Source organism: Camelus ferus, chromosome X (assembly GCF_009834535.1).
Source record: "Camelus ferus isolate YT-003-E chromosome X, BCGSAC_Cfer_1.0, whole genome shotgun sequence".
NCBI classification, from domain to species: Eukaryota; Metazoa; Chordata; class Mammalia; order Artiodactyla; family Camelidae; genus Camelus; species Camelus ferus.
In genome coordinates, this window is record NC_045732.1 from 70,163,809 (window position 1) to 70,176,828 (window position 13,020).

The 13,020-nt window shown below is 35.1% G+C and overlaps 1 protein-coding gene across 1 annotated transcript in view; it reads right to left on the reverse strand.

The window, feature by feature from the left end:
* NRK (Nik related kinase) overlaps positions 1–13,020 on the reverse strand; it is a 92,704-nt gene that overhangs the window by 72,855 nt on the left and 6,829 nt on the right. Inside the window, exon 2 of the mRNA XM_032474694.1 lies at positions 12,443–12,508. Coding sequence (XP_032330585.1) covers positions 12,443–12,508 — 66 coding nt within the window. The remainder of the gene's footprint in view (positions 1–12,442; positions 12,509–13,020) is intronic.

A 13,020-nucleotide genomic window follows, 5' to 3' on the forward strand; every position in this document is an offset into this window, starting at 1 on the left:
TTCACATCTGTTAGTTCTGCCCTGAGTACAGTTGAGGAGAGGTTACAACTACTTCTTATTCAGTACAATATGTTGCTCAAGTATGAAAAGGCATAAATCAAGCATATATGTATAGTGTCCCTGATTAATGGAAGTTTCCCATATATCAGTATATATATATTGTATATATATATATATATATATATATATATATATATATATATCCTGCAATATCCACGTTATTAAAACTTTTAGAGTTTAACTTAACATTTTAGGGCATTTAACTTTTTGAAACTCACTAAAATTTAAGGTAGTTAAAAAACCCATTACAGCAACTGGCAAGCATGGGTAGAGGCTAAGAGAAGCAAGGACATTTGTAGGCTCTTATTTATGTGTTTTTCTTTCTAATGACTGCCAATCTTCCAAGTCAGGAAATATTTGCACATGTTCTAGACATCTTCCTGAAGGTATGAGGCTCTCTTGAAATCATCTTTACACTTGGCTGTGCCAATAACACTACAGCAAACTACAGTACCCCAAGAAAAAAATATACTCTTTCAAGCTTCCTAAATGACTCATTCAGCAGAAAGTAATAAAAAAAAAAGTAGGGCTAATATTTCCATCCTTTGGAAATATTTATCTCTACACAGTGTCACTTTTTTTTTATAGTCAGAGTAGAAAGTTACTTAGGTGGTATAATTTTGAAAGGCCAACCTGTCTCCAGCATTGGCTTAACAGCGTGTCATTAGTCAATCCTTTCCATCAAGGCACATCTGCAGAAAGCCCCTATTAAAATATGTCATTTGGGAGGGGGTCACTTTTGCACACCTTTTTAGTCCCACAAGAAATTGTGCCAAGCTTATATATATATATATATATATATATATATATATATATATATAATATTTTGCTAGTCCCTACGAGATTACAAAGGTGATTCAGATAGATTATCTGGACACACCCAATTTTTTTCATAATACCTACTTATAGAATGACAACCGAAATAATAAAAGGAGGAAATGAATGTAGGCAAGAGAAAACATACTAAGATATTTACATTGAAATTTTTGCTTGGCATATACCCCTGATGCTTTTTGTACCTAGTATGTGCACTTTATGAGGTGCTCTGGAAGTATAGCCAAAATGAGAAAGTCCTGGTCTCTGCCCCTGAAGAAATTTGTGAACTAGTTTTAAAGACTAATGAATTCTTAGGTATCCACTCCAAGCCTTGTAGCTGATTTTCTACTGTCATTGCAATACATTATTTTGTGACAAGGTGGGTGGGACTTGGCTGTTTGCAAAATTCTTGTAGAGGTTAACCACCAGGAAAGCCTCAAGTTGTAAGTTCTGTTGAAACCTGCATCTCCATCTGAAGGGATAATATAAGAATTTTACTCAAGCAGCACACATGGTATACACCTCTTCATCTCAATGCCAAACCTGTCTCCATCTGCCTATTCAACTCTCTTCCTCTGCCAGCCTCTACTCTTCCATGCTATAACCATTGGCTCCTACATGTAATTTATTCCAGCCTAGACTCTGGGAGAAGCTGTGTTCTTAAGCAGGGAACAAACCTTGCATATATAAAAAATTTTTAACTTGTGTATATATATATATACATATATATATATATATATATGTATATATATATATACACACACACACACACACATATATATGTGTGTGTGTGTATAAATTTTCACCCATGTTCCTAGAAATGGGTCTATTAGAAAATATACACATTATTTTAAATTTCCTAATTAAAAAAAATCCCTACCAATTGGAAAGCAATCATCTACAAAAGAGTTGCTGAGGTTGTTTCATGAGAAACACTATTTTTTTTAAATTGAAATTTAGTCAGTTTACAATGCTGTGTCAATTTCTGATGTACAGCATAAGTTTCAGTCTTACATATACATAACATATATTCCTTTTCATATTCTTTTTCATTATAGGTTAATACAAGATATTGAATATAATTCCCTGTGCTATACAGAAGAAATTGTTGTTTATCTATTTTATATATAGTAGTTAGTATCTGCAAATCTCTAACTAACTCCCAACTTATCCCTTCTCACCTACTGTCCCCACTGGTAAGTTTGTTTTCTATGTCTGTGAGTGTGTTTTTGTTTTGCAAATAAGTTCATTTGTGTCTTTTGTTCTTCAGATTCCACATATGAATGACATCATATGGTATTTTTCTTTCTCTTTCTGGCTTACTTTACTTAGAATGACAATCTCCGGGTCAATCCATGTTGCTGCAAATGGCATTATTTTATTCTTTTTTATGGCTAAGTAGTATTCCATTGTAGAAATATACCACAGCTTCTTTATCCAGTCATCTGTTGATGGACATTTAAGTTGCTTCCATGTCTTGGCTATTGTAAATAGTGCTGCTATGAACGTCGGGGTGAATGTGTCTTTTCAAATTAGAATTCCCTCCAGATATATACCCAGAAGTGTGATTGCTGGGTCATATGGTAAGTCCATTTTTAGTTTTTTGAGGAATCTCCATACTGTTTTCCACAGTGGCTGCACCAAACTACATTCCCACCAACAGTGTAGGAGGGTTCCCTTTTCTCTACATCCCCTCCAGCATTTATCATTTGTGGACTTTTGAATGATGGCCATTCTGACTGGTGTGAGGTGACACCTCACTGGACACTAATTTTCAATGATTATTTTGTTGCCTCCCTCTTCCCTAGGGCTCCCAGTGGAAGCAGTAACTGTGGCAAAGTACCTCTGACCCTGCTCACCAGAAGACAGTAAAGTGTTATCAAGCACTTCTTTGTCTTCCTTGGGCTTCCAGGGGTTTGAGTAGGAATTTAGTCAGGAGCTTTTTAGTCATGATCTTCAAGTATCCTATAAAGTCCACCTGCTTGTCCCTGTCCACTACTGGAAATCTATTAAGTAACTTAGACTAGAGTGTGTCTTAGTGCTAATCATGAAGGAAACAAATATGCTGGAGGGACATATCATGAATAATCTTTACCGCTGACCTAAGCTCACCAGTTTCCTGTAAACTTTTGAATTTGGGCAGATATATTTTTTTAACTGGCTGATCTAGTTTAATGCCTTTTGGACTCTGACTTGTACCTGTTGAGCTGAATATAATAGAGGGGAGTTAAAAGTACAGACCTAGGGGCCAGACAAATTTTGGTTTGAATCCTGGCTTTGCAAATGACTAGCTTTGTTCAGTAACTCGAATTCTTGGGTCCTCAATGTCTTCATGTATGAGACGGGGGAGATCATAACAATGGTATCTACCTCAAAACATTCTTATGAAATATAAAAGATACAAGGCAAATTAAGCACTAGACACAATGTAAGCACTCAGTGAATGGTACCCATTTTTTTCAATGTTACCAATTTTTAGGACATTGAGCTCACTGTCTTTAAAGTGACTAACATTTCATTCTCCATATTTTTTCCTCTCTCAATTTGTATACGAAATAATTTTATTTAATTTTATTTCTTTTCTCAGAGTCAAGAAAAGCTATTATTCTCCAAGGACTCTCAGACGTGTTCTTTTGATTGTGGTGGTGTTTTTGTTTTGTTTTGTTTTGCTTCTCTTCAGAGTTAATGATTTATACAAAATGTTACTGGCAGTGCTTAGAATATAATCAATCTTTTCCCTCAGGGGACCCTGAATAATCCAACCTCCTTTTCCTAGTCATAAAGGGACTCTGCCTACAAATGACATACCAAAAAGGAGCTTTATATTTTTCCAACACAAATTACACATAAACCACCTCTATATAATTATTTCTCCAACTGAAAAGATACACAATTTATGCCTCATTGTTCCTCTCTTTCTCTACGCTCTAGTAGAGGAAGAATACAAACTCCTCAATGTAGCTGAGCAGAGAAAAAATTAGAGTGCAGGTTAAAGAACTGCTTATATATTCTGATATTCTTTGATATTTTAGCAGTATTTTACTCATAGGCCTCTTTGTAAGACCCTGCCTTTAATGTAGCCCCAGCAAGATAAACGTGTAAGAGCTTCCATTTTTGCTTTGACACCTCCAGAGAGCTACAGTGGCATATTAATTTCTAAATGCTATTTCGGCATTACCCACCAAACTACCTTAGACACAGATATACAAATATGGTAAAATGTTGGAAAGTTCAAAAACCAATTTAGGGCTCTTTCTTATTTTCAAAATTAGAACTGCCTAAATGCCATTTTCCAAAGTGCTTGTTTCATGAAATGTGGTGAGGATCTAGCTAACTAGATTTAGTGCTCAACTATTAGAGGATCAAGGAAAGCAAGAACTCTTGATACTTCAACCACTTCCACTGAATTTACTGAGAATCTGACCACAATCATATATATATATATATATATATACACACACACACACACATATAATTTATATTCTACATAGTATAATTATATATTAATATAGTATGTATATACACATACATGCATTTTGTATATACATGTAAATACATATTTATATGTATACACCTATACATATATGTACATATATTATATATAAATATATATGTATATACATATGCAAAATAAAATAAAACTTGAATCTAACATTTGTTTAATAAGATCACACGATGACTAATGTGATGACACATAATGATGACTAACTCACTAGAAGCATATGTTGCTGTAGAAAACATTGTCCTATATCGTATCTATGTCATTCTTCTAATTTGCTAGATATTTTTGCAGTCTTTTGTATTCTTGTTTGTCAGACAATTAATATTTATATAAAGCTGGTGTTCCATTACAACAAAAACTGTGAAGTAAGAAAAACCTTGATTTTCAATATATTAGACAAAGAGTATATTAGTGTTTTTAGCAATTTTCTCATCACTCTTAAAAATGGGCTTATCCACATAAATTTTCCTAGGATTTATATGTTAAAAACAGCTTTAAGTGTATAAGCTAATCATCAATTATCCAATTTTATATGCCTATTTTTAAGTAACTATATTATTCCCCCCCTGCACACAGAGATTTATATTTTATAAAAATTTAATAGTTGGGACCCTTTTATCTGATAGACCAAAGCCACCATGCTATAGTTTATTAATTCTGGCTTTTGTTTAGAAATATGTATTTGTCTCCATTCATTTAAATTTGTTCTTTCTGCTCCTAGAACCCATTTATAAAATTAACTGGATTAAGTATCTGAAGACAAGAGACCATGATTTTTGCATTACCCCAACACAGCAAATACAGAATTTGAACTTCTTTCTATGTATATATGTGAACTTATTAAACAGATAAGAGAAGTTGTGAAAAGTTTTAACTGTGGCCTCTTGAGAGCACAAATTCTTTTATTTTCACCTTTCATTTCTATCATGCTATTGTTTCTCCCTCCCTCAAGATTTATCAGGAGTTAGATGTAAATTCTGGTATAACACAAAAAGAAAAGGACAAGCCTACAACTCAGAACCTAGGTTATATTCCACAGTTGGAGAGATGTCATGGCCAACATAGAAATATACCATTTTCTCCAAGGCCTTTAGGCCTCAGCGCCTTCCACTAATTTGGTCCCCTGAGTCTCAATTTATTTAGTGTATGTTGGTTCTTCCACTCCCACTGCAAATATTCAACCTCAGTTATCTTATTGAGGGAAAACTTGTTCCTGGAGTCTGAATTAGAAGTTTCATTAGATTTTCCACTCCCAAGGAAAAAAAAAAAAGGACATCTCTCTTTCCTCCCTCCTTTTGCCTAATTTCGCCCTAGCTCTCCCTGTCCTTTCTGTTACCCATCACGCCCTCCTCATATGCAGAGGCTACAATCATAGGGAAAATAACCTCTTTCTTTATGTCTACTAAAACTAAATCAATAAAAATGACCACTCCCCCTCAAATGGTTTCTGATCATTCTAACTAGCACCTAGTATGTATCATCATGCTTGGGATGTAGTGCACACTCAATAAATATTTTTCTAAATTGTATTATGGAAAATTAAACACTCAAAGCAATGCTTTTATTCAATGGATAAGTTAATGTTTCCTATGCTAGAGCAGGCTGAGGGTTACTTAAGAAAGACCAATTCCTACTTTTGAGGCATATAATCCCAAGGGGGAGATATCATAGGAAGAAGGTGGAACCAAGAGAGGGCTCTGCTAGACTCACGGCACTGCACCAGGAAGGCACAACAGCCTAGTAAGCCTGTGGCTTCAACTCAGCTTCAGCTCTTGCTTCTTAGGCTTGCAATGTATAATGAAATGCACAGTGTTATGCGCTTTACGGGCACTCAAGCAATATTTGTTGGCTGGCTTAATTGAGCTATATTTGCAAAATGTCAAGGATGTGAGGAAACTTTCCTACCTAAAAAGAAAGCATTCACAGTGCTAGACATTTGGTAGACAAATAAACAGTATAATTTCAGCCTAAAAGGAAAAATACTCAACCTCCTATCCAATAGGCCTAGTGGCTAGGCAACCCAAATGTCAGAACCATGTTTCTGAAACTTAATTTAAAATATCATAAATTGTATGTCATCAACTTTGAGGACAGTTCTTTCCTGCCTTTCTGGTCCCACTCCCTGCCCCAGCTTCAAATCCAGAAAATGTAACTAATAAACCTGAATCTCGCCTGTCAAGTGAGATTTCCAAGTAAGAGCAATGTGTCAAGCTGTGATTTTTAAAAATCAAATTTAAGAGTGATGCATTGGATAGTTTTAAAAAGAAATTTCCATGTTCAACAGAGCACTTCCAGAGTACAAGTGATTCAGGAATTTGCTCATGATTGTAATGCCACACCTTCTATATCTGATTTAATCTGCCAAGTACCCACGGGCAGATGATGGCTCTAATAGCTCTCAAGGATGGATGCTTACTTATGATCACAGCATGTTTTTAAGTTTTAGAAGAAGATGTTTGGCCCAATCCCCTCCTTCCACCAGCACCGAGTTCCAACTAGGCATCAGGCACATTTGGCAATTAAGCCCAAGACCCAATTGTAAAGTTTTATCCTATTTCAGGTGATTTTTTTTCTTTGCTTGAACCTTTTCCCACTCTTTTTCTGCCCTCCTCACCTGCAAATGGCACCGTGGGAATAGGTGGTTGAGGTTATTCAGCGCAGTCAAGACTTCATGAAGGTTAAGGCAAACTGGTTCATTCTGGAGATTCAGTTCATTGTCTTATCCCACTAGAATTCTGCTTACCAAAGTGGTGTTACCAGTGTAACAGTAACACAGTTTTTCACCTTTGCATTGGGTATCATAGTAGTTACTGAGCTAAATATCAGGTCTTGCTATCAGGCAGTGAAGAATGGAAAAACATAATGAAAATAATTTTATTTGGTGAAGTGGGGAACTAGCCCAATTAATAGTCAATCATCAACTTGTATTTTGCAAGGTGGTGAAGGAACTATAAGATAGTTACTGTTATGATGATGACAGTAAGAATAAGAATATTTTACATTTTATTGAGTTCCAGGTACTGTGCTAGGTGTATTATTGAAGAGCCAGAAGAAACACTGGAGATTACCCAAACACATTTATTTTATAATTGAGAAAATAGGCCCAGAAAAGACAAGTTACGTGCATAGTGTCAGTTAGTGGGACAGTCAGGTTGTCGTCCAATGTGCCATCCTAAAGGGTTCTGCTCTCTTTCTTAAAGCTTCATAAAATAATTGTGGTCTCTCCATGTACACCGCTCTTTCAGAAGTTGTTTATTTTTAAAGAGTACCATTAAAAACAAGTTTCAACCTATTTTCTTTTTGCTAATATGGTCTCATTTGGCAAATTCTAAATATTCCTTCAATTCAAATGACAATTCTTAAGCTATGAGACTAGCATCTAGGTGAAGAGGAAACTATGTTTTATAACTCTACTAGAAGAAAAAAAAAAAAAAGGAAGAGCAGTACTTGCTCCTAAAAAGAAAGAGAAAAATAAAATCCACAATTTTAAGTGAGGTTTGTACTGGCAGGAGGTGGGAGAGGGTAGAAAGATAGGCATCTAATTAGAAGAAAAAGAAGGAAAGGAAGAGGGTTACAATGTGGAGTGTGCAACTCAGCCTTCATTTCAGTGTGCACAGACCTCAGCAGACAGCTGGAAACCTGCCAGAGAACTAGGCCTTGGAAACAAGCTGGAAGACATTGGAGAGATTTTAACCAAAACAAACACCAGCAGGGGATGTGGTTGGCAGCACTGAAAAAGCAAAGGACTCTATGAGTCACTCCGACATTAATTTTGAATGGTATCATGCTTCCATTTTGCTGTACAGGGTATTTATACAGCATTATATATATATATATACACACATATATATATATATACACATATATACACACACACAAACACACACATACACACATACGTTCCTTATCTAATAATTATATAACATTACAAACATTAGAATATGGGGTTAAAAATACAGAATAGAAAATTACACCCAATATCTCACTATTCTAACCATTTAATTAACCATTTTTCATGTGCATGTTTTAACACAGCTGTAATCAGAGTATATATACAATATGCAATAGTTTACTTAACGTCTTAAACATAGTTCTATGATGCTAGATACCTTTATAAACATTGCTCTTCAGAGCAAGATATATTAATGGAGTATAGGTACATAACTTCATCTTGTTCTTTACTATTTAGGATTTTGCTAAATTTATCTTTTTACAAGTAAATGGAACAGGAATTATGTTATCAGTAGCTAACTTTTAAAGATAGCTACCATGTGCCAAGCCCTTTATGTGCATTATTTCTAAATTTTATAATATCTTGTAAGGTAGGTATTATTAGTTCCATTTTATAAATAAAGGGATTTATTTTCAGAGGTTAAATGACTTGCTCAAGGACATGGCTAATTAATGGCCAAGTAAGCACTGAATCAGGTCTGTCTGATTCTAAAGCAGGTCCACTTTACACCACAATATGCTACCTTTCTCCTAAAATGAATGTCTTTAGACTTTCCCTATATTTTGGGTGCTTATCATAGATTTCCAGAAGTGGAATTATTGGTGTTAACAGTATGAATATTTTAAAAAAGTGTTTACTACATACTCAAGATTGTTTTCTAGGAAAGAGGTATTGATATGAAGTGCCACCATTCCAGCACTTTTTACAGAAGGAAATTAATTTGAGGTAGGAAAAAAGAGGTCACATCAATGAGTGACAAGGGAAAATCTATCTGATGTAAATAAAGCATCTGTAATCATTTACCTTCTATAACGCAGAGGTTTCTACTTTGAAGATCTGTTAGTAGAAAGTGTCCTCTATCTCTGGATATGAATAGGTACCTATAAAATTCTTAGAATTATAAATGTGTATAGGATCTAGCATATAGTAGATGCTTCATGAAAAGAAGATGCCTCAGTTAAAAGAAATTGACATGGAATTCTCGCTCCTGACGTTATGAGGATGTGGAAAGCTGGAAAGAGTGCCACCTTAACCTAACAAGAAGAAAAAGCTGAATAATCTATGAAATCATAACTTTTCTTGGAACCCAGCAAGAAGTCTCAAGGAAACCAACCATCCGTCTGAAAAAAGACAAGCACCTGTAGGGAGAGATGGGACATGAGTACTGGCTCACCTGTGGCTGCAGAGGGAAGACAGATCACTGTAGAAGCTGGTATAAACAATTCAGCTAAATTTTTAAAGAACTGCTAAAGGCCAAGTATGGGCTAGCATAAGGGTACAGTACTCTCATGAGTCTCAGATACAAGAGGAATTTATACACACTCATAGGCTTTTCTCCACAGATTATTACTTAGGAAGAAGCAATCGCAGTATACCACTAGGGGAGGCACAAGAGCACAAGGAAGGTCTAAAGCTCATATCCAAGAAGCTCTGAGAATCCCGAGGATGATAAATACCCCACCAAACACACACACAAAACAAAAACAAACACAAACCCCCTAGACCTTTCATTTTCAAACTGCTGAAAAACAAAGAAAAAGAGAAAAAACCTTTAAGGCAGCCAGAAGAAAAACACAAAGGAGCAAAGATAAGAATGCCAGCAGGCTTCAGAAACTATGCCAGACAAAGGACAACAGAGCTTTATCTTTAAAGTGCTGAAAGAAAAAACAGTAACTGTCAACCCAAAATTCTATATTCAGTGTAAATATCTTTCAAAAATGAAGGAGAAATAAGGGCTTTTCACACAAACAAGGGCAAAGACTTCATTACCAGGAGGCCTGCACTATAGGAAACATTAGAGGAAGTTCTTTAGGCTTAAGAAGTATCATATCCAGATAGAAACTTGGATTTACCAAAGAAATAAAGATTCCAGAAACAGCTCAAATGTGTATAAATATAAATTTTTCTTTTTGCTTGTTCTAAAAGCTTACTGACTAAATCAAAAGTAGTAGTATTGAGTACAGGGACCAGTGTTGAGTAGTAGTATTGAGTATTGAGTATAGCAGTAGTAAGATGGCTTATATCATATGCAAAAGTAAAACGTATAACATCCATAACCATACTATACAAGCTGGGGCACCACACAACAAATTAGTTGAATATTACTTGAAGGTATACTGTGTAATTTAAGATGCATATTGAAAAATCTTGATTGTGGTTGTAGTCACATGATTCAACATGTTTATCTAAACTCATAAAAGTGTACATTCAAAAGGATAAATTTTACTGAATGTAAACTATACCTCAATAAGCCTTAGTTAAAAAAAAGAATTATCATGCACAACTCACCTTTTTACCCTCTTGACTTTTCTTCTTTTTTATGGCATCACGATGCTGACGACTGCTGAGAAACCGTCTTTTTGTGTTATCTAACCTTACCTTTGCTTTTTGCCATATATGATTGAGGCTTTTTATTCTTAAGATCTGGTGGTGAAGAGAGCACTATACCTCCAAATTAAAGCAAGTACGTACACACACACACACCCTTCAGGAATTAAAAATGTGTATAGAGCCATGCAGATTGTAAATGTGCCATAAAGAAGAGAAACTTCTATGTATAATTTATAGGTATCTATGCACAAGGTGGAAACTCTGACCTAGATCACACAAATGTTAACTAGCCATTCTGTCTTGAATGCAGTTGAGGTAACATAAACACTATATTTGTGTTTGTATCACATCACTGTCTATAGCTTATTTGTTCTGTTCACAGGTAAGGTCAAATGGTTTGAAAAAAACTTTTATCATGAATATTGGCATTCTCTCTGTTCCCTGTACTCACCAAGGTTCTTTCTGCTTTTAGGAGCCTTCCACAATGCTATTTCTAATACTCAACTTCTGTACCACAGGCATCTTTGTGCAAATTTTAAAGGTCTCCGCGACACAACTTGGGTAGCTTAATTTTAAAAAGAAGCCCCTTCAAGGCAGATGCAGCCCTAGAGGTACAAGGGTTGGCAAGCAGAGGGCACCTTTGCCTGAACTAGAAATAAGCTACTTCCGCTGGACCATTCCAGGACACCTCTACACAACCCATATTTAGGGTGCCTGTGGTCAGTATACAGTAAGGATCAGTCTAGGGACAGCAATCTGTTTTTCGAGGGACATGCCTGAGGAAGAGGAAGCCTGCGTTTGTACAGAACTTTATACAAGACTGAGAAAATGTCTACTCACTGTATTAGAGACTGGAGGAAGGGTTCCTGATCAAGGTTATAGGGCCATTAAAACACCTCTCATCTCCAACCCACCCCTTAACATTGCCCCTGCTCTACCGAAAATGCATCAACATCATCCTCCACAACCATATCGTTGCTTGGTGATCTCATATCTGTGCTTCTGGTGTCAGTTTACCAGTTATTTCCCCAGAGGGGCTGCCCTTTCAATTTAAACTAAGGCCTAAGCACCCCTCCTTCCATGCTTTTATGTCACTAGGAATTTTCTTACATAAAATATACTACAACTGCAATTATACAGTTGTTCATGTGTTTACTGATATATTTGCCTCCCCAACACCCCCCACACATACACACATTTAATCATTTACACATTTCTAGACCATAAGCTCTGGAAGAGCAGGGACTGTGTTTTGTTCACCACTTTATGTCCAGAGACTCAGTGCCTGGCATATACTTTGTACTTAATAAAAAATCATTAAATAAATACAGAGATTTTCTTGTTAGATTATTTGGGAAACTGTCACATACATGTGCACATTCATGTACAGAGTAATGATAAAGAATGCTATGGAAACTTTCTGTAACATTCCGTTTAAAAGCTGAATGTGAGTAATTAGAATGGTATAGACATAAAATATAAAACAAGTGATATTTTTATCTGGGTACATCTTATTTTAATTAGTTCTCTTTTTTCTTGATGATTTTATTAATTTTATGCTAATAATGTTTAGATCTTACATTTGGTTGGTTGGTTCATTAGAGCTTTCCAATCCATCCTTTTTATAATAATTCTCATAGTTGTCACTGAGCTATCTTAATTTGATTCATCTCTTAAAGTGAAATGTGTTTTGGCATTATATTATTTGCAGTGTAGGGTTTTGACTTACAATCATTGTTATTAGAAAATGAAGAATAAATACATAATGTAACTCCACTTACCAAATAGATTCTGCCATAAGTGCCAAGGCCAATGGTTTTATCCAGTGAGAATATTCCAGTTGGATCCTACAAAAATGTCAAATAAAAATTGTCAATCTTCTTGGAAAAATAACCAAGCATTAAATTATTTAGAATGATACTTCCAATCTGCCTTATTCCCTAATAATTTCCACGAGAAGAACTTGTGTCATTCACCAAAAGAATAGACTTGTTACAATCTCCCTGGACTAAGTGTAGCCATTTATAAAAAAAAGAAACAATTGTGTGAATTTTAAGAAGTAGTATAATTAATTATCACAAAACTGTAAAATGCATACAATTATGTCTAGCTGAGGCATATTCATAATGTAATTGAAAAGACTATAAAAACAGAAAAAAGTTCATTTACTTGCATGCAAATGAAATATTCTTTTGATATTCATCTTTTGAGTGATAACCAGACAGGAAGAAAGTTTACCATACAGCAATGGTAATATTGAGTAGATATAGGATACAAAGTCTAGATTATTTATTTATATAATACTAATTCTTAAGAAAGAATTTTTCCTCTAAATATGAATAACAAAACAAGATCGTGG